Source organism: Mirounga leonina, unplaced genomic scaffold (assembly GCF_011800145.1).
Source record: "Mirounga leonina isolate KUSES-001 unplaced genomic scaffold, KU_Mleo_1.0 Mir_174, whole genome shotgun sequence".
NCBI lineage: Eukaryota > Metazoa > Chordata > Mammalia > Carnivora > Phocidae > Mirounga > Mirounga leonina.
Genome location: NW_023270451.1, coordinates 25,289,114 through 25,309,072, shown reverse-complemented (window position 1 = coordinate 25,309,072; position 19,959 = coordinate 25,289,114). Strand labels below are relative to the sequence as shown.

Genomic DNA, 19,959 nt, shown 5'->3' with positions numbered 1-19,959 from the left:
GAGAGCGAGCGCATGCATGGGGGTGGTGGGGTGCAGAGGGAGAGAGAGAATCTTAAGCATGCTCTATGCCCAGCACAGAGCCTAGCTTTATGAGCTTTATCTCAGCTCTAATTCTCTCCTTATTTCCCACTGAGTGAGCCAAAATCCTTGCTTCTGGTTCTCTAGCTTAGATTTTTCTAGACATATTTCCACCACACAGCCACACTCTTCCACCCAGGACAGACACAGCATCAGCTTCTACGTGTACCACCCCAGCGTTCTGCTCCCTTTTTGTTCTGGAGCCCTGTGATTTCCCTTACTGAGGCATAGGAATCTGCTGTTCCTATTTATTCCTTATTTATTTTTGGACCTCCTTTAAAATTTGTGTTAAAGAAAAATTTGTGTTACTTGCCTTTTTGTTTGTGGGCTAGAGAGTTTTCATAATACTGCCAGAACACGAAGTTCTTTTTTGTTTGCTTTCCAAGCCACAATTACACAAATCAGAGTGACATTGTGACATCTATGGTTTAACTGGGAACTGAAATCATAACAAAGGTGGGGTGGATCGCAAGTAACGTATGAAAGTTTTGCACCAAACTGTCCTAATAAAAACCCAACGTTGTGAGTTTTTTAATTACCTAGAAGTAACATAAAGACTTACCTTGGGACTGAAAAAGGTTCTGTTGAAAGTCCTTTATGTTTGTTTCTTTGTCTGAATGATTTCAAGTGGTTTCAGGGTTTTTTGTTTTTTGGTTTTTTAAAGATTTTATTTATTTATTTGACAGAGAGAGACACAGCGAGAGAGGGAACACAAGCAGGGGGAGTGGGAGAGGGAGAAGCAGGCTCCCCGCAGAGCAGGGAGCCCGATGGGGGACTTGATCCCAGGACCCTGGGATCATGACCTGAGCTGAAGGCAGTCGCTTAACCAACTGAGCCACCCAGGCGCCCCTCAGGGTTTTTTGTTTTGTTTTGTTTTTGTACAAGGATATTCATAGCACTATTAGTAAAAAATACCCCCTGAAGTAGAACTGTAAATACTTTGGAGTTAAAAATTACACAGATGGTACTGTTTGAATATTATGGGAAATTTTTATTATTATTTAGCATATTTATTTTTAATGCTTACAATGTATGGCAAAACCACTTTTATTGATTATCCACACTAGTGAGATTATTAAGAAAAGTAACAAGTAATAAGATAATGGACAATCACATTTTATCTCATTAATGTCTCAAATAAAGCATTTCACTGATCAGACTGTGTTAATTGATAATTAGATTCCTCCACTTTTTTTTTTTGATTAGAGGCATTCATGAGAAGTCAAATAAATATGCCATAATTATGATTGGCTCTCATGGCTTTTGAAAAGGACACCGTGAGTTTTTTATAGAAGCAGTTCTGTCTTTTAAAAATAATCCATCGGTACTGTTGTGATAAAGTACAGTTCATCTACCCCAAGTACCTGCTCTTTCTCATCTTCCATTCGGTTTAGCTGGAAAATATGAGAATGTACTGTTGATGTGGAATATTATTCCAACAGTGTGTAGTAATTAAACCTTGAATCACTGCTTTTTTAAATGCCTTTAAGTGAATACTCACGAGTATTAGTTCTCGGCTCTCAGCAGCTTGAAACACATGGCTCCTCAAAACCACCATTGTTTTCACTCTCACCTTGGCTGGCGGACTCTAGAAATGCAGGGATGGAAGAAGGGTTCGGTGTTCATGCTCTGCAGCAGTCCTCTCTCTGTATTGTCATATTGCCTACTGTAAGCCATTCACTCTGAAGCTACCCTGTTCATAAACATGCCCTGAAAGGACATTCTTCGCAATCACAAGATTCAAGTAAAGTAATCTTGATAGCGATAGCAGATCTTTATTGCGTGCTCAGTATATAAGAACATTACGTCTCTCTGATCTAACCTTTATATTAACTCCTGTGGTCGAGGTAGGTACTATTGTTACCACCATTATGATGAAGATGCTGAACTTTAGAGAGATTAAATTCTTCGCTGGAGATCCTGCTGTTAACACACAACAGAGCTGGGACTTGAGCCCTGGTCCATATGACACCATAATATGCTCTCAATTATCATGAAAGACTGCAAGCTCTTTGAGACAAGAGAGCAGGTCTATCTGCTGTTCCTAGAACTTAGCACAGGGCCTTGCACCCACCAGACATTTGCTGAATGAATGGGAAAAAAAAAAATTGAGTGAACTGGAAAAAGACTTCTTTGCATTTAATGTAAATTGTGTTATTTTCATTTGTTTTATCATTGGGAAAGAGGAATAATTTGTCAATTTTTTTTTTTTTTTGTTAAATTACATGATGTTAACTAGGCACTTGCCTTTTTAGTTTGCAATCTAGTTTTCATGCTTATATTTATTTTTCCCCTAGTTAATCTAACATTAGAGCAAGCTGTCATGGATATTAGTGCTTTGATTAAGGTCTTGGGTTGTTAAAAGCTAGGTTTCCCATCAGCATAGCAATTTAAATGGAATTAAATATTAGCTTTTCCCTTTAATTAAAGCCTTTATGAAATTGGTGATGCATAAATAGTGAAGAAGACTGTCTTTTAAAATATATAATATTTAGGGAAAGGCAAAAAAAAAATTGACATGAGATACAATTAGCTTTCTTGTTTACAGTTCCATAACTATGATCGGTCACTGATTAGCAAATGCTGCATCCTACGTCTGCTACCAGGCTTCAGGAGAAAGCGCCTCTCATATTACCCCGGATTATTGCGTATCGAGCCCCCAGATTGTTTAGAGTGTCTGCAGTGTGCTGGCTTTGGAGTTTCTGGGCAACTCAATCGACTTTATATCATCTTAGGTTCACTTCCCTGCCAAGCAAGCCCTAATTATCTTTTTAGATGGCTTAGAGGGAAAAGCTCCAGTTTGTGCTTCTAAGATCCTTGTTAGTTCCTTTTTTACTTTGTGACCTTCTGGCCAAGAATAAAGAGAGGGAGAATTTGTAGCCTTTTAAAAATTCCTACTTCAAGTGAATATCTTGCTATTGCCTTTTATTTTTTCAATTAGTATGTTTCCTGCCAGCCCACTTCAAAGCCTGAGACTGTGTTGTTTTTCTTTCCTTCTGTGAGAAGTTTGCAACTCCCTGAGTGCCCTTCTGAGCAATAGTTACCTGGACTTCTTAATTTGAATCCCTGAGATCGAAAACCATGCTTCACCTAAATGTGATGCTATCAGGATTCCCATTTGCACATAAACGTCCAGTGGATTCAAGCAGTCCTTGAAAGAATTCAAGTTTGAATCCAAATGTATCAGGATAGAAATTAAAACACGTGTAAACAGAATTCAGTGCTTTAAAGCCGCTGGGCAGTGATTTCTTCACAGAGCTCCCCTGATAGTTTTCAATTATTTAATCACTCTGCAACTTTCTCCAGACCACACAGTCCTAGATTTTTAGACTTTCCTCATAGGATTTATTTCCTAATCCTTATTCTGAAGCACCACTTAATTTCCATTTTCCTCTAATTTGAGGAGAGCAGAATAGATCATCTTCTGCTAATCAAGTGGAATATTATTCTTCACCACTCTACGATTCTACTAATCAGTATGGAGTTTACTAGAAGGATTCTCACTAATAACTTAAGTAGGACTATATCGCCGCAGCCGGTGTGAACCAAAATATAATCCTTTCTCTCTTCCTTCCTTCTCCCCTTTTTCTCCCCCCATTCTCTCCTTCTCTCTCTTTTCCTGCTCCTCATTTCCTCTTCTCCTAAACAGGGTCCCCGTGGTCCTGAGGGAGCACCAGGAGAGAGGGGCTTACCAGGAGAAGGATTTCCAGGACCAAAGGTAACAATACTTATGTACTATGAAAAAATGCTTTGTCTTGCATGGTCATGATTTACAACTTTAAAAAATGTGGCCTAGCCAATTATCAGAAGTCAAGTATTTTCCTATCTTCACCCTATTAAATAAAGGAATATGTAAATTTTCCCTTAACATGAAACTATAACGAAATTTGTGATTATAAATAACTAATTGGGGGCACCTGGGTGGCTCAGTCGTTAAGCGTCTGCCTTCGGCTCAGGTCATGATCCCGGGGTCCTGGGATCGAGCCCCACGTCGGGCTCCCTGCTCGGTGGGAAGCCTGCTTCTCCCTCTCCCACTTCCCCTGCTTGTGTTCCCTCTCTCGTTGTGTCTCTCTCTGTCAAATAAATTAATAAAATCTTTAAAAAAATAACTAATTGACAGATTTTTACCTCATGTAATTATGGCACAGGAAAGGAGAAAACTCTTTTAGTTTGTAGTCATTAAAGCCATAGTGATAAATAGCATCTTCATGTCCAGAAGTGACGTTATTGAGCATAGCTATGACAGAACTTTACTCACAGCTTTGTTTTGTGAAACACAGATAAGAAACTACTAAACCAGTTCGTAATCATACTGTCATTAGTATAATAAGAAAGAAATACGGGTGGGAGGACAGAACTAGGATTACCTTGTTATCATAAGGGGCAAAATGCTATGAGAAACGTACCTTTTACCTGGCAATTGAGAATTCAAATGTTACTACTGCTTCCCATATATAATTCTTGGCACTCAAGTTCCTCTGGACCAGGGGCTGGCAAACTTTTTCTGTAAAGGGCCAGAGAATAAGTATTTTAGGCTGTGTGAGCAGTATGGTATCTGTCAAAACGACTTAGCCTCTGTTGGTGTAGCATGAGAGAAGTCATCAACCATGTATAAATGAGTGAGTGTGGCTATATTCCAATAAAGCTGTACTTACAAAAAACAAGCAGTGGGCTGGATTTGGCCAATGGGCTGTACTTTGCTGACCTCTGGTTCCCCCCATCTACCAAAGGCCACACAGGAAATGATTTTCCAAGACACTTTGGGCAGCATCAACAACATTTCAGAGTAAGCAAGAATACATTTTGGGGTCCTTTTCCTTTCTTTTCTAAAGTCTTTCCCCCAAACACACATGCATGCACACACACACCACCCAGAGAACCACATGCTGTTTTCCAAGTGTCTAAGAACTTCTACTTCAGCCATTTGGTCAGTCACTAAGATCTGGCCTTCTCCCTCCAGACTCATGCTCTAAAATATCATCTCATTCTTATCCTCTTCAGCCATGATCAATATTCTATTGTCTGTGAGAAACCTGAATCTTGACTACAGGGAGATCAAGTAGTTAAAACCTAATTCATACTAAGTTGTGAATGACTGCTGGGTTGAATTTTAAAAGAGGCCCTCAATAACTAACAAACTTTAATTTGTCATCATCAAAGGAAATAATCTGTAGGAGAAAGGGGACATTCCTAATGTCCTGACTTAACCAGAGTATTACTCTCAGAAGTCAGGCCAACAGCTAAGTGCTACATTTCAGAAAGTTTTATAATACATAATTTCTTGAGTTTTTTTTTTGTCATATAGTAAATTTCTATTTATGTGTAGTCCAAACAACCTGGGAAATTCAAATAGCCAGGGTTATTTCTCTTTATAACCTGTGGGGGTTTTTAACATAAATAAGTAAATGAGAAGTGAATAAGTGAAACACTAAGGAGCATACTGCAGGGTGAGTTTTAGTGACAGGTTCAATGTTATAATGATACACTCTTACTCATCATAACCCACGGCACTGCATCGCCCTGCATCTCATCACAGAAAGAATCCATTATATTCAGTGTTACTTTAGGGTTGACTTATGTAATTACACTCTGTGGTAATGATCAGAAGAACCCATTAGTCAGAATACTTCATTCCCCAACCAGCAGGGTCAATGGGGAGTTTTCTATGTGTGCTACTCGGGTTACTTTGCATTGACGTAGAATAAATTATGAATAAAGAGGGACTTAAAGGTGTATTTTCCCTTTTCTTAGGTTTCTTGCAAGTGTTCTTTGATTTTACTCTGGGTTTAAATAAATGCTATTCCTAATTAATAATATGGCTTATTTTTCACACAAATGCACAAAATGTTATGACTTCATTGCAATTACATTACAACCAGAGCTTGTCGCATAGGTCATGTGACTATAGAAGTACTCCAAGAAGATTTTCTATGAATCATTTTAAAACTAAATTTTCAATGAATATTTATAAATTACGATATAAAACATTTAATAAGTAATTCAATACTAGCAAGCATTAGTTCACATACTAATATGAGAGACGAATTTTCATTGTGTGAAGGATCTAGTTGAGCAGTGTTAAGGAAATGAAGGATTGATTCAGTTTGTTGTACTATATGATTAGTTAGGTCCCCCATTTCCAGATATTTCTATCAGGAATGGAGCTCTTTTCCAACTTTAGTGATGCTGTATATGTGTTCTGTTTGGACAGATTCCTTCTTATTTAAGAGTATTAAAACTGTATTTTTTTGCAAGTTACAGATCTTTGGGTGGGCTAGAATTACCCATTTGTAGTGAGCAGTGAATTTGGATGCTTTGGATGCTTCAACTATTTTGAAATCCTGATTTTTATTAATATACTGATATTTCTCCCATATACTTTCAGGGTGAGAAAGGCTCTGAAGGACCAATTGGCCCACAAGGATTACAAGGCCTGTCAATCAAAGGGGACAAGGTACTGCATAAAGTGTATACAATAGGAAAGATGCCACTAGAATTATTTTTCTTCATTGTTCTTTATGCATGTACATTTATGAACTGTATTCAATCTAATGACCATATCACACAGGTATCCAGTTAATTATAAATCAAGTATATGCAAGGTATATTATTATGTAGGAGGAATTATTATCTGAAATACCCCATCATGTTTATTTACAGTAATGTCTCATTTATTTGGGTTTTGACTTCCAGTAAAACTATCTTCAGCTAAGCAGCTTTAATGCCAAACATTAGCAAAACAGACCTCTTCTTAGTAAAAAAGTGTTTTAAAATGTATTGACTTGACCCCATTACAGAATGTGCATGTCCATCCTTAGATGCTCACTCAAAAGATATTACCTTAAAATGGGACTAAAATAGGAGAACTCATTTAAGAAAAGCTAGTGCTGAAGCCCTCTAACAAGGACCAAGAGGGGTCCACCTATAGCTGAACAAAGTTAGGTCTATAGATTCATTGCAGTGAGGCAGACCACATACCATGGGGAACCCATTACTACTCAGTAAGAAGATGAAAGATTTTTTATAGCATTTGGGCTTGTGTTAGGTGTTTTGGGGAAGTGACTAAGAAAGAAGTTGACTTTGGATTGGATGCTGTTAGGAAGGGAGGTAAAATTTTTCTTATTATGTTATGTTAATCACCGTACATTACATCATTAGTTTTTGATGTAGTGTTCCATGATTCGTTGTTTGCATATAACCCCCAGTGCTCCATGCAGAACGTGCCCTCTTTAATACCCATCACTGGGCTAACCCTTCCCCCCACCACGATCCCCTCTAGAACCTTCAGTTTGTTTCTCAGAGTCCATCCTCTCTCATGGTTCGTCTCCCGCTCTGATTCCCCCCCTTCATTTTTCCCTTCCTGCTATCTTCTTTTTTTTAAAACACATAATGTATTATTTGTTTCAAGGGTACAGGAAGTGAGGTAATTTTAAGACTGGCTATTTTAATGACTCTTATCTAGGAGGTGGGAAAAATGGAGTCAGGCTTAGCTATAATTGGTAAAGAAGTAGCAGTCGTTCACTTTAGCTAGTTTAGGGGGATGTTTGATCATTTTGCTGGGGATAGGTGGTTTGGATGCTGTTTTTTGTTTTTGTCTGTGCTCAGACATAACTATGGAGTGCTCTTGCTTTTATCTTGGTTTATCACAATGAATGGCCATATCTGACAGTATTCTGTAAAATTGTTTATGTTCAACACCATGGTCAACCTGTCATTGCTTTTCTCTTTCTCACTAGTTCCTTGTTTTCTTTAAAATAGCTACAGATCATACCCAGATTAGAAGTGGTAGTGAGGCTGGTGCTAGGACCTCCGGAAGCTAATAAAGCCCTACAGACCACTGGGAAGGGAAAGCTCCCAGAGGTGAAGATGATATAAGAAACGTACAAGAAACAGAGACCTCATATCAATTTGGAGTCATTTATATGTTAATCTCTAAGCATATCATCACATTATATATTAGAATAATGATTTATGTTCATGATTACTTTAGGTGTTGTGTTTCAATTTTGAATGACTTATTTCTTTTATTTACTGGTAGCTGTCTCTTTTAGATATCTGTATTTAAATAGCAGAGATACTGGTAAATAGTGAGTTATACAAATTTTAGTTGTAATACAGTTTTTGGTTCAAATAGTTCAGCTCCAGCTCCAAAATACCCTAAAAATATGTAAGAGTGTCTTCCTTTGGAGCAATGAGAACTGAGTACAACAGATCTATTGTTTTATGAGTTCAGTAAATTAACTTTTTCAGGTGTTGTTGTCATGGCATTTGTGTTTTTACATCTGGAGCTCATGCAAAGGAAATACATTGAAATATCAGACATTATCACATAGTAATTGCGAGGCTTTCATCAGCTACTCCCTTACCAAATCCTTACCCTTCCCCCTTTCCTCCTTTCCTATTCTTTTTTTTTGTCTCAACTTTTTATTTGCCATTTTTTTGGTTTTTTAAATTTCAAGTTAGTTAACATATGGTGTATTTTGTTTATTTTATTATGTTATGTTCAACACCATACATTACATCATTAGTTTTAGATGAAGTGTTCCATGATTCATTGTTTGTGTATAACACCCAGTGCTCCATGCAGTACGTGCCCTCTTTAATACCCATGACCAGGCTAACCCATCCCCCCCACCCCCTCCCCTCTAGAACCCTCAGTTTGTTTCTCAGAGTCCCTAGTCTCTCATGGTTCGTCTCCCCCTCGGATTCCCCCCCCTTCATTTTTCCCTTCCTACTATCTTTTTTTTTTTTTTAAACATATAATGTATTATTTGTTTCAGAGGTACAGGTCTGTGAATCAACAGTCTTACACGATTCACAGTGCTCACCATAGCTTTTATCTATAATGTTAGATTCAAGCACATTTGTGTCTGTAATTCAAGTGATAAGATAAATACCTCTATGGTAAGGGCTCTCAAATATATAATTGGTAAAACACAAAGAAGTGGTTTTGATACAGAAATTAAATGTAAATAATAATGCACAAAAGAAGATGCTTCTTATGTGTTCATTGAATATTTGCAGAATAGTGGTTATGAGTGGGTTCTGGAGTCAAAGAGAGTGAACTTGAATCTTGCCTCTGTCATCTAACGTTTGTATGACTGGGGCAAAGTACTTAACCTCATCTGGAAGATAGGGATGCCTACTTTCAGAGGGTTCTTGTGAAGATTAAATGAGATAAAGCATGAAAAGCATTTAACGCAGTGCCTGCCACATGACAAGCAATCCAATTCTGAATCAGAATAATCCAGCTCTGAACTAGAACTTGAGTCCATTACATCTTTCCCTCTAAGATATTTATTTAGAATGGGGGTTGACACAAAGTAAAACACTAAGAAGCATATTCCAGGGCATGTCTTAATGACAGGATCAGCATTCTGTTTCCCGAATTTATTTCATGGAAGGAAAAGGTGAGGTTCTTTAATTTTGTTGCATTTACCTTAGATATTTCTTAATTTTTAAAATGTATTTTAGCAAGATGTGGAAGGAAAAGGTACTTAGAAAATTTTCGAACATTTCAATTTCTCTCTCAAATCTTGATTTTCTTGGACCCTGTGAATATGAGACTTTTAAATATTTCTATTGTAATCCTAACAGGAAGTGTTTGGATTATTAATAACCATTTAGGAATTTTTGGTCCTTGTTAGAAAAATGATTGATAAATATAAACTAGTGCAAATATTCACCAGTTTAGACTACACAGTGAAAATACCATTCACTCTTTTGGCAAACTTGATAAAATAAGTAATATGTTCCACACCCAGCGTAGAGCCCAACACGGGGCTTGAACTCACGACCCTGAGATCAAGACCTGAGCTGAGATCAAGAGTTGGATACTTAACAGACTGAGACACCCAGGCGCCCCTAATATTATGTGAAGTATGATCCAACGATACAGTTTTGTTCATAAAAACACTTATTTAGTCCAGGCATTGGCAAACTATAGGGCTGGCTGTTATTCTTACAAATACGGTGTTTTTAGAACGCAGGCATATCTGTGCATTTAGGTATTGTCTGTGCTTGCTTTGCTACAACCAAAGCGGCGTCCATTACTGATGACAGGACCTGACTATGGCCCTCAAGAACAAAATGTTTACTGTCCAGCTATTTAAGAACAAGTTCATGGATCCTGATGGAGCCTAAATACAACTGACATTTAAATGTCTGGGATGCCTGGCTAGCTCAGTTGGTAGAGCACATGACTCTTAATCCCAGGATTGTGAGTTCAAGCCCCACGTGGGGCATGGAGCCTTCTTCAAAAAATAAAAATAAAAAATAAAATAAAATATGCATCTCATTTGTCTCTTTGCTGTTCTGGGATGTGCCAGGCATCATCCTCACACTGGGCGTTTGCTCTGCTTGGAATACTTTTCCTGTGTTTCTACGTGGTTCTTTCTCTCTCTAAATTGCTTGGCCATCCTTGGCCACCTCATGCAAAACTGTAGTTGTCTCCCCCCTTCCTTGATTTATTTTTCTCCTTAGCACTTATCCTTATTCAACATATTACTTATTTTATCTATTTATCTTGTTTACTATCTTCTGTTTTTCCTACTAAAATGTAAGCTCTGTGAGGAGAGAGCTTTTTGGCTGTTTAGGTCACTGTTGCTTCCCCAGTGTTTGGAACAATCCAGGGCACATAATGGGCACTCACAGGTATTTGTTGAAAGACACCAAGAATGAATGAATGATAGTGTTCTTATTACTGATAACTCTCACTCTGTTTCCCGAATTTATTTCATGGAAGGAAAAGGTGAGGTTCTTTAATTTTGTTGCATTTACCTTAGATAATTTCTTAATTTTTAAAATGTATTTTAGCAAGATGTGGAAGGAAAAGGTATTTAGAAAATTTTCAAACATTTCAATTTCTCTCTCAAATCTTGATTTTCTTGGACCCTGTGAATATGAGACTTTTAAATATTTCTATTGTAATCCTAACAGGAAGTGTTTGGATCATTAATAACCATTTAGGAATTTTTGGTCCTTGTTAGAAAAATGATTGATAAATATAAACTAGTGCAAATATTCACCAATTTAGACTACACAGTGAAAATATCATTCACTCTTTTGGCAAACTTGAACTATAAACTGTTTAAAAGAGATAGAGTTTTCTAACTTTTTATGTTGAACCCTTTTATGGTATAGATTTTAATTCAGCATAATTCAAGATTAGCAAAGTATGAAAGAATGAGGCTTATTGTTATATTTCTGACTTATTTTCTATACAGGGGGATTTGGGACCTGTGGGACCCCAGGGACTAATGGGCATCCCTGGAATTGGGAGTCAAGGAGAACAGGTAATCAAAGCTTTCTCTCTTTCCCTTTGGTACAGAACACTCTGACCCAATTCTGGTGTTCATTGAAAGCCAGTCCTGCAAACACCTATGAATATATTTGATAGTCAAAGTGCAATGGAATATACAACCAAAAGGAAAAGATGGTTCTGTGAGATTTTATTTTTTAGAACTTCCAAAGATTAAAAAAAATAAAATGTGTGTTTCTTGGAGCTGTGACTTTTAACATTAATGCCTAACTAACAGGATAAGAGTTTTAGAGTGATTTTATATTCTTAGTTTTCCTTGGGAGCAGTGGTTTATTTATCTGTTGGTTTGCGTGTTTTCCCCCTGAGGCTTTGCAAATGATTAAATCTCACTCTCTGCCAATGCTAGGAGAGTACTATCTCCTACCCCCTAGCCACGTATCAATCTAAAAAAAGTTTTAAAACAAGGACCAGAATCAGAGGTAACCATTTAACTTAAAGGGCACCGTTCCTGAATAGAAGCAAACCACAGATAGAGTTTATAAATGACATTTGGCCTCTCTTGGTCAGAAGGAAGGAAAGCTCTCTGAGGATGTCTCCACATTCATGGCTCTAAGGGCTTCCAAAATCTTCTGACCATAACTTTTGGAAAAGCTGGGCACCTTTGTTAGATCTAAATAATATAAAGATAATGTAAAAGTACTATCTACCTACAGAATCTCATTTAATCAAAGTGACACACAAATCCAGATTTATGTTGACTGTCCTCCTACATAGAAAGTAGCCAATCGGTTTGACTAAGATTTATGATTAAGGTTTGAATTATTCTGTTGCCTAGAGAATGAATACTGCTTCCTTTATCTAGGAGAGTGGGAAGAGTATAAAAAAAGGAGATCATTCCAAACCTCATTGTTAACATTAACTCTGAGTTTCTTTCTAACCATCTTGAAATTAATTAGTATTTTTGTTGTTGTTGTTGTTAATCCAAGCAACACCAAAGTTGGATATTACTCCTTTTTCCATGTCCTTTCTCTTGATAGAGATCTTAGTGGTAATACATTAGGAGGATTAAGATGCAGGAAAAGCCAAGATAAGTCTGTATATAAGTGTTTATATAATAATGAAGAGCTGGATATTTTGATTACACAAGGATTGTGGTTTGACTGTAGCACTAGGGAGTCTCAAACTTTGCAGTTTACTTGCTGGTTTCAGCCAGGCTTACATTCTGATCCTGGAAGTGGCTGGACAGTCCTGGGTCTTGTGGTCCCGGTGCTGAGTATATGAGGTTCAAAAGGCTGAAATGAGGTTCAAAGAAAGCCAAATCTTTCCAGGTGGCCTGCAAATTCTGGACCTCCCACCTGCAACTTCCTGTTGCCTTTAATGCTGGTTCTTGGTGGGGGTTGTTGTTCTTCAGCTTAAAAAACTCTCTTTGACTTCTTTTGTTTTCTCACCCCTTTCTCTCCAAATTTCCAAGAGAAAATCATTTTTAAGGTAGACGTGTCCATATGGAGCTGACCCTCACTGGATAGGAGATTGAATAGAATGCATCATTTGTAAATTGCTTTGAACAAAAAAGGAATTCGTTTTCCCTTTGAAGACAAATGATTTAAATCCTACTTAAATGTAACCTCTATTTATTCATTTTTCTTCTTATCCTTAATTTGACATGTTTACTCATTGAATTACCGTTGTTACTAGATCTTCCTAATTCTCTTATAGAAATGAATTTCCCCACTCATCTGTTTTTGGGAAACTCCTGTTTTCAAGAACATGTTGATAATATGCCTCGAGGGGCCTACAGATTTTCATGAAATGTTTGGAGGCTTGACCACTTCAACTCTGTTATAAATTGGAGTGCAAATACAAATAACCACATTTACACGTGTATACACACACATATATGCATGGATCTCTTTGAATTTTTGGTTCCTTGTGGCATATCATACTACTTGTAGACAACTGTAAAAGATTCTTCCTAATAACATTATGATTCCTTCTTGTAATAACCTTAGCTTTCTTAAACTGTTTCGACTGCTTCATCTTCATTAACCAGAAAAAAAATGATATTTATAATTAAAAAATAAATAAGCAGTTGTATCATCCAGCTGGAAAAAAGGGGATACCATTTGTAATAAAATAATCATGTATCTGTAACCATTATTTACACAATCATGGATTGTGGGGTATAAGCAAAACAAAATTTTAGTTTTTCCTCACCAACCCTTTAAATATTTTTGGTGGGGTAAGTTTTTTCTTTTTCCTACTGCAGGAAGAAATTACCAATGAGTTACAAACTCTTCTTATCACTTTTAGGTAATAAAAAGTTATGGTATCACCTCTTAGTTGTAACTCACAGTTTTAATTGTGTAATAAAAAGTATCTAGTCACTATATTAACTTTCCTTTTAATCTTCATTTATCTGGTATGAGCTATAGGGAGAACCTGTGGTCCATGGGAAGGAATGTGCTTCTCATCCCTCCCAGGCCGAATCAAGGATGAGAGTCAGAGGGAGGCCACAGAGTTTCTTTCTTGGCTGGTCTATTGTCACGTGGTTTGGGTCCTCTGGTCTTGACAGATGTTTGACAGTGAGTTTCCTTGTGGGGCTCTTGCCTTGCCCCTGTGACTGCCACTCTCAGGACATGGATGAAGGACTCTCTTCCTCTAGCTGTTTCTCCCCATCAGCCTCTGCTTTTCTGGGGGTTTATTCTATACTGATTCTCTCCATTGGAATTCCATTGCTCCTCCAGGTCCTCTTGGACAGGATTCCAAACAATTCAAGGCTAACCCTGTCTCTCACCTAGAGTACATCTGGTCCACAGAAAAAACTTGCACGGCCTTTGCGCTGACCAACTCTGGATAGATGGGCTGATCCAACCCCAGCCCTCTCTTGGCCATCACCATCCATGTTAGCCTTCCCAGGTGTGAGTTAGACACAGGTCCCTTGTGTTGGCAAGGCAAAAATCAAGGTCAACAAGTGGTTTCACTGAAGCTTTCTTTCTAGAATGCGGTAAAGAGAGAAGCAACCCCAATCCCTCTCATGTTCTTCAAAGAAAACACTTTATAAGACTACTTTCTCCAAAGAAGAACTTAATTAATTCTATCTCCTTCCCCTTTTTATACCCACAATGTGAGTGAGAATCTAGTGTTTGGACATTCTTCAGTTTGGTGTCCACAGACTCTTGCTTCTTAGAGCCTAAGGTCAAAACCTTCGATTTAACATCCTGATATAATGTGACCGAGACAGCTAGAATATAGGTTTGCCTGCATGGGACTGAAATGTGAAATAGGTTAACAAGAAGCAATTTTATTTCTCTGATTTGAAACTCCAAACTGGCATGGTGGCTCTGTTCGTCAGGGTCTTCAGAGGTTCCGTCTTCATTCTTGGGAGTCTGCCCTTCTCAGGGTGCTTTCCTCGCCCACATGATCCGGGATAGCCACTGTGTCTTCACTTCAGCCACTGGGGAAGGGGAATAGGGGAGGCAAAGGCATGCCTCTTCCTTTATCATGAATCAGCAATTGCACATGTCACTTCCTTTTGTATCCCATTGGCCCAAATCCAGTCCATCTGGCAACACCTGGCTGCACAAGGGACTGGGAAACGTGGTCGTTATCTAGGCAGCCGCGCAGGTCAGCTACAATTCTCTTACTATGGAAGAAGGGGAGAATGCCTATTATGGTTTGACTCACAGCATCTGCCATGCCATTCAACAAATACTGAGTGTGACTAATATATGATAGGATGAGAATTAAATTTTCACTTTAGAGGGTATGAAACTACTTTTATCCGAATTTCTTAATTTCACTAATGCTATTTTTAAACATTTTATTTTAAAGGGAATCCAAGGTCCTATGGGTCCACCTGGTCCACAAGGGCCTCCAGGACAAGGCTTGCCTGGTGCTAAGGTAACTTTCTGAATGAGAGCAGAGTTTAATATATCTATAGTCTAGTTGCTATTTCCTGGTCAGCAGCCAGTGCATTGGGAAAGCAATAGATAAAATGAACTTAAAAATCAGATTTCTACTTAATGTAAAATGGTACTGATATTCCTGAGGGTTTAGTTAATGTAATATGTATTCCTTACACTTTTAGAAGCATTTATTTAGGCAATCTTAATTTATTGTTTTCTTTATGACTTTTTCTCAAGAGATCCTCTTCTAGCGGCTCAAACAGCAGAGGCTACCTGTGGGCTGGCTAATCCATTCTCACCAACACTCCCACAGAAGGCCTACCTCCTGACACATTTAATTAAAGATATGGAGTCAGAAATAAAGAAAAATCTTCTATGAATGTGGGAATCATTTTATGTCCTAAATTAAAACTATTATTTATCCCTTAGGGAGAGGCATGGCACTTCTTATTTAACTAGCTGTCCTTACTGTTGCTTCGAATGATCACTAATCATTGTTAAATAAATACTGCTCTGAGAGTAGTCACCTTCCAGCACATTCCTTAGAGATTGGCATGTGAGAAGCAGCTCGATAGAAGAAAGTTACTGTCCTTGAGATTTTTGCTTTGGGTTCATCATTGGAAGCTCAGGTTGTTCTTTCTGCTTATGATGTTGCTCTTGATTCACAGTCATTCTGGCTTCTCATGTGTCAATTTTAGTTAGTTGTTATGGGATCTAACTGCCTATCTTCCAGGTGTTCTCCACCTTTTGAGTATGTTATGTAGCCTCTATATATATCTTTTAGATTTTATTTATTTACTTGAGAGAGAGAAAGAGAGAAAGAGAGAGAGAAAGCACAAGTCAGGGGGAGAGGCAGAGGGAGAGAGAGAAGCAGGCTTCCCGCTGAACAGGGATCCTGACAGGGGGCTCAATCCCAGGACCCTGAGATCATGATCTGAGCTGAAGGGAGATGCTTAACCGACTGAGCCACCCAGGCACCCCTACCTAGCCTATATTTTAGGCCAGACCATTATATATTCCAAATTTGATAAAACTCCATCCACCTGAAGGGATTCGAGGCAAATATATATATATATATTTGAATTATATACAAACACAAATTGAAATAATATATATTAAAAATACATTTTCAGGTTTTATATTGCAATATATCATGAGTATTAATATTAATAACATAATTAACATCTATCCACTATGTATATATTTGAACACATATATATGAATTGAGCACACAAAGCTCGATTTTATCTTATTTTGTTGATACAAGACAGCTCTTAGCTCTTAAGGAAGGAATATATTTTATTTTGCTGCTACCATGACATACTCTTCAAATACTCTTTCCTCACTAGGGAGAAGTAGGCCAGACAGGAGCTACGGGTCCTAGAGGACCAGTGGGAGTTGGCGTACAAGGCCCAAAGGTGAGCTGACCATGCCGATCAGAAGCGTTTAGGTATTTTGTGTCGTATTATGTAAAGTTTCATTGATATCCAAACTCAATACAGATCATGCATGTGTCATCTGTTATTTCATCAGAGGAGAGTATTTATTCAGAAAAGGGTCTGGTGCTCAGTGTAACTCTTATTGTTTAGGAAGAACCAAAAATCTTAGTTTATTTTAAGGACTGCTATCTGTTTTTTGTTTGTATATTTATTAGCATCAGAGGCCCTTTTTGGGCACAGAGCGATTCTTTAAGAACATTCTTATCTGCATATTAGAAAACAGAGCACCTAGATAGTAGAATCTCAGCAAACGATACTTCCCTAGTCTTGTTTTGCGGCGGGCTCACGTTTCAGGTCTCAGCTCCAAAGCTACCTACTCAGAAAGTGGTTCCCTCAACCTAAAGTATGTCTCCCCCACTCCCGCTACCCACTGATTTTATACCTCAGCATGCTGTTTCCTTTGCTGTTCCCCTTCACCTCAACGGGCATGTTTTCTGCCTTACGTTTCATCTTCCTAATCACTTGAGAAATGCAGTGCCCAACACTCCAGCCACACCTGGTTACTGAATGCGCGGCACGTGGCGAGCGTGAAGTGAGATGTGTGGTTGGTGTGAGACACACACTAGATTACAGAGCTCGGCACGAAGAACGTGAACTACATCCCTGGTACTTTTGCAGATTGATTACATATTGAAATGATACAATTTCAGCTATATTAAGGTAAAGTAAAATACATTATTAGGATTATTTTCACCTGTGTCTTTTAACTTTGTATATAAATGTGGCTGCTAGAGGAGCTATAATGACATATACGGCTTGCTTTCTATTTCTATGGGACCGTGCTACCCCCCTGCAACAGGGTCCTTGCTTCCTTTTTTTCTTGTTTATTATCGAATCCCCAGTTTTGGGGACAAGCAGGTACTCAATAAATGTGTTGAGTAAATGAGCGAATTCTTACTTTACCCTTCACGAGTTCTATAACTAATCCTGAAGTCAGATAGGATCTGGCAAGCCGCACTGAGGGTTCAGCTCCATCATTGTTGCTGCTGACATTGTTGTCATTCTTACAAGTATTTGGGTATTACAATATGTAAGATGTGGGTCTAGAAGAATAGACATGTTACATATGCATAGACATATAATTACAATGAGTACAAAATATACTAATGTAAATAGCAATCACTAACGTAAGTAGTAATAACAGCTGCCGTTTGTTGGTTTCAATGTGCCACACAATATGCTAAGTATGACATATATGTCACCATACATATATGCAGTGTACATATACATATGTACATGTATGATGTCATATATGTGCCAATTTCAGAGAAGCAACATAGTAGGGTAGTAAGGCTCAGCAGTTAGACTGCCTAAGTCTAAATCCCAGTTTTGCCATTAACTAGATGTGCAATCCTAAGCTTCTCTCACTTTAGAAAATGAAATATTTCAAGCATACTCAATAGCATAGAGGATAATACAAAGACCACCCAAGTATTTCACAGCCCAGCTTTATCAAATGTTGACATTTTGCCATATTTATTCTAGCTATTTTTCTAAGAAGCATTACAGATATAGATAGAGGCTTCTGCCTCTGCTAGTCCATCCCATGACCATCCACTCCCCCACCAGACATAACTAATTTCATGGCTTGGGTATTTATCATTCTCTCGAAGTTTTTAAAATTTTCCCACATATTTTTATCCATAAACCACATAAAGCTTTTGTGTGTTCTTGAACTTTACATAATGCATCATTCTGCCTCATATGTATATTCAGCCTCATGTCTTACTTGTTTTTATATACCTTTAATTCATTTGTTTTCATTGCTCTATGATAGTCTATTGTATACAAATATCTCATTTAAAATTTATCCATTTTCCTATCGATTGACATTTAAATTGCTTCCTATTTTTTGCCTTTGCCAACAATGCTACCATAAACATTCTATGAGTTTCCTCTTATGTAAGTCAGACTACAAGTTTCTCTCACTGGTTGGTGATAGATGCTACAAATAGAATTGGAAGATCATAGGGTATGGGCAAGTTTTCAATTTTGGTATCATGAAGATCCTGTCCAAAATGGACAATGGGTAAAATGGTTCTGCCCGTTCACCAACCTTCTAGCAAAATGTGACAATGCTTTCAAACTTTAAGTCTTTAGTCCACTTACCGTTTCCTTTTGTGTGTGGTGCAATGTAGCGATCTTTTCCCCCCCCAGATGGACAACCATATGTCCCTGCGTGGGTTACTGAATAGTCCATCTTTGCTGCACTGGTTTGTAATTCCACCTCTGTTGTACATCAAGCTTCTCTGTGTGAGGATCAGTGCCTGAGCTCTCTATTCTGCTCCATTTGTCTATATCTTTCAGTGCTATTACTTCTGTCTTGATTATGACAGATTTATAATAAGTTTTATCATCAATAGGGAAAATACTCTCAACTTCTTTCCTGGTTACTCTTGATTCTAACATACTCCTTTTAGGATTGGCTTGTCAAATTTGACAGAATAAAACACCACCATGAACAAAATAATACTTCTCCTAATTGACCTGTAATAGCTAACTAAAATATGTAGAAAAAAGAAAGCAATTCACAATTGCAAAAAATTTCTCCATTGGGATATACTATTGGGATTGCATTGAATCTTCCAATTAAATATTGAGTCTTTCAAACCGTAGTGTAAAACTAATATTTCAGGAAAATATTTGCCATTTTATCCATAAAGATCTTCTAGTTTTTCAGTTAAAAAGGTACATTGGAGAAATTTTTTGCAATTGTGAATTGCTTTCTTTTTTCTACATATTTTAATTAGCTATTACAGGTCAATTAGGAGAAGTATTATTTTGTTCATGGTGGTGTTTTGTTTTGTTTTGGTATGTCATTTTTGTATTCAGGCACCTGATAATATCTCTTATTATTTCTAATTGTTTGTAAACTCTTGCTTTTTTATTCCCTGTGTACATAATCATATTGTATGAAAATAAAAACTCTTTTATATATTTCTTTTTAGTTCTTTCTCCTATTTGTTTTTAAAAATTTTACACTGTTAGGATCTCCAGTGCAATGCTTAAAAGAAGTGACTTCAAAGGAAGTGCTTCTAAAATTTCACTGTTTTAAAACAAGATTTTATTTATTTATTTGAGAGAAAGGGAGCGAGAGAGAAAGTACGATCAGAGAGGAAGGGCAGAGGGACAAGTAGATGCCCCACTGAGCAGGGAGCCCAAAGTGGCACTTGATCCCAGGACCCCAAGATCATGACCTGAGCCAAAGGCAGACACA

At 37.6% G+C, this 19,959-nt stretch overlaps 1 protein-coding gene across 1 annotated transcript in view; it reads left to right on the top strand.

The window, feature by feature from the left end:
* Positions 1-19,959, top strand: part of COL28A1 (collagen type XXVIII alpha 1 chain) — a 161,530-nt gene that overhangs the window by 50,037 nt on the left and 91,534 nt on the right. The window contains exons 14-18 of the mRNA XM_035020613.1: positions 3,728-3,796; positions 6,464-6,532; positions 11,304-11,372; positions 15,170-15,238; positions 16,593-16,661. Of these exons, the coding sequence (XP_034876504.1) occupies positions 3,728-3,796; positions 6,464-6,532; positions 11,304-11,372; positions 15,170-15,238; positions 16,593-16,661 (345 nt within the window). The remainder of the gene's footprint in view (positions 1-3,727; positions 3,797-6,463; positions 6,533-11,303; positions 11,373-15,169; positions 15,239-16,592; positions 16,662-19,959) is intronic.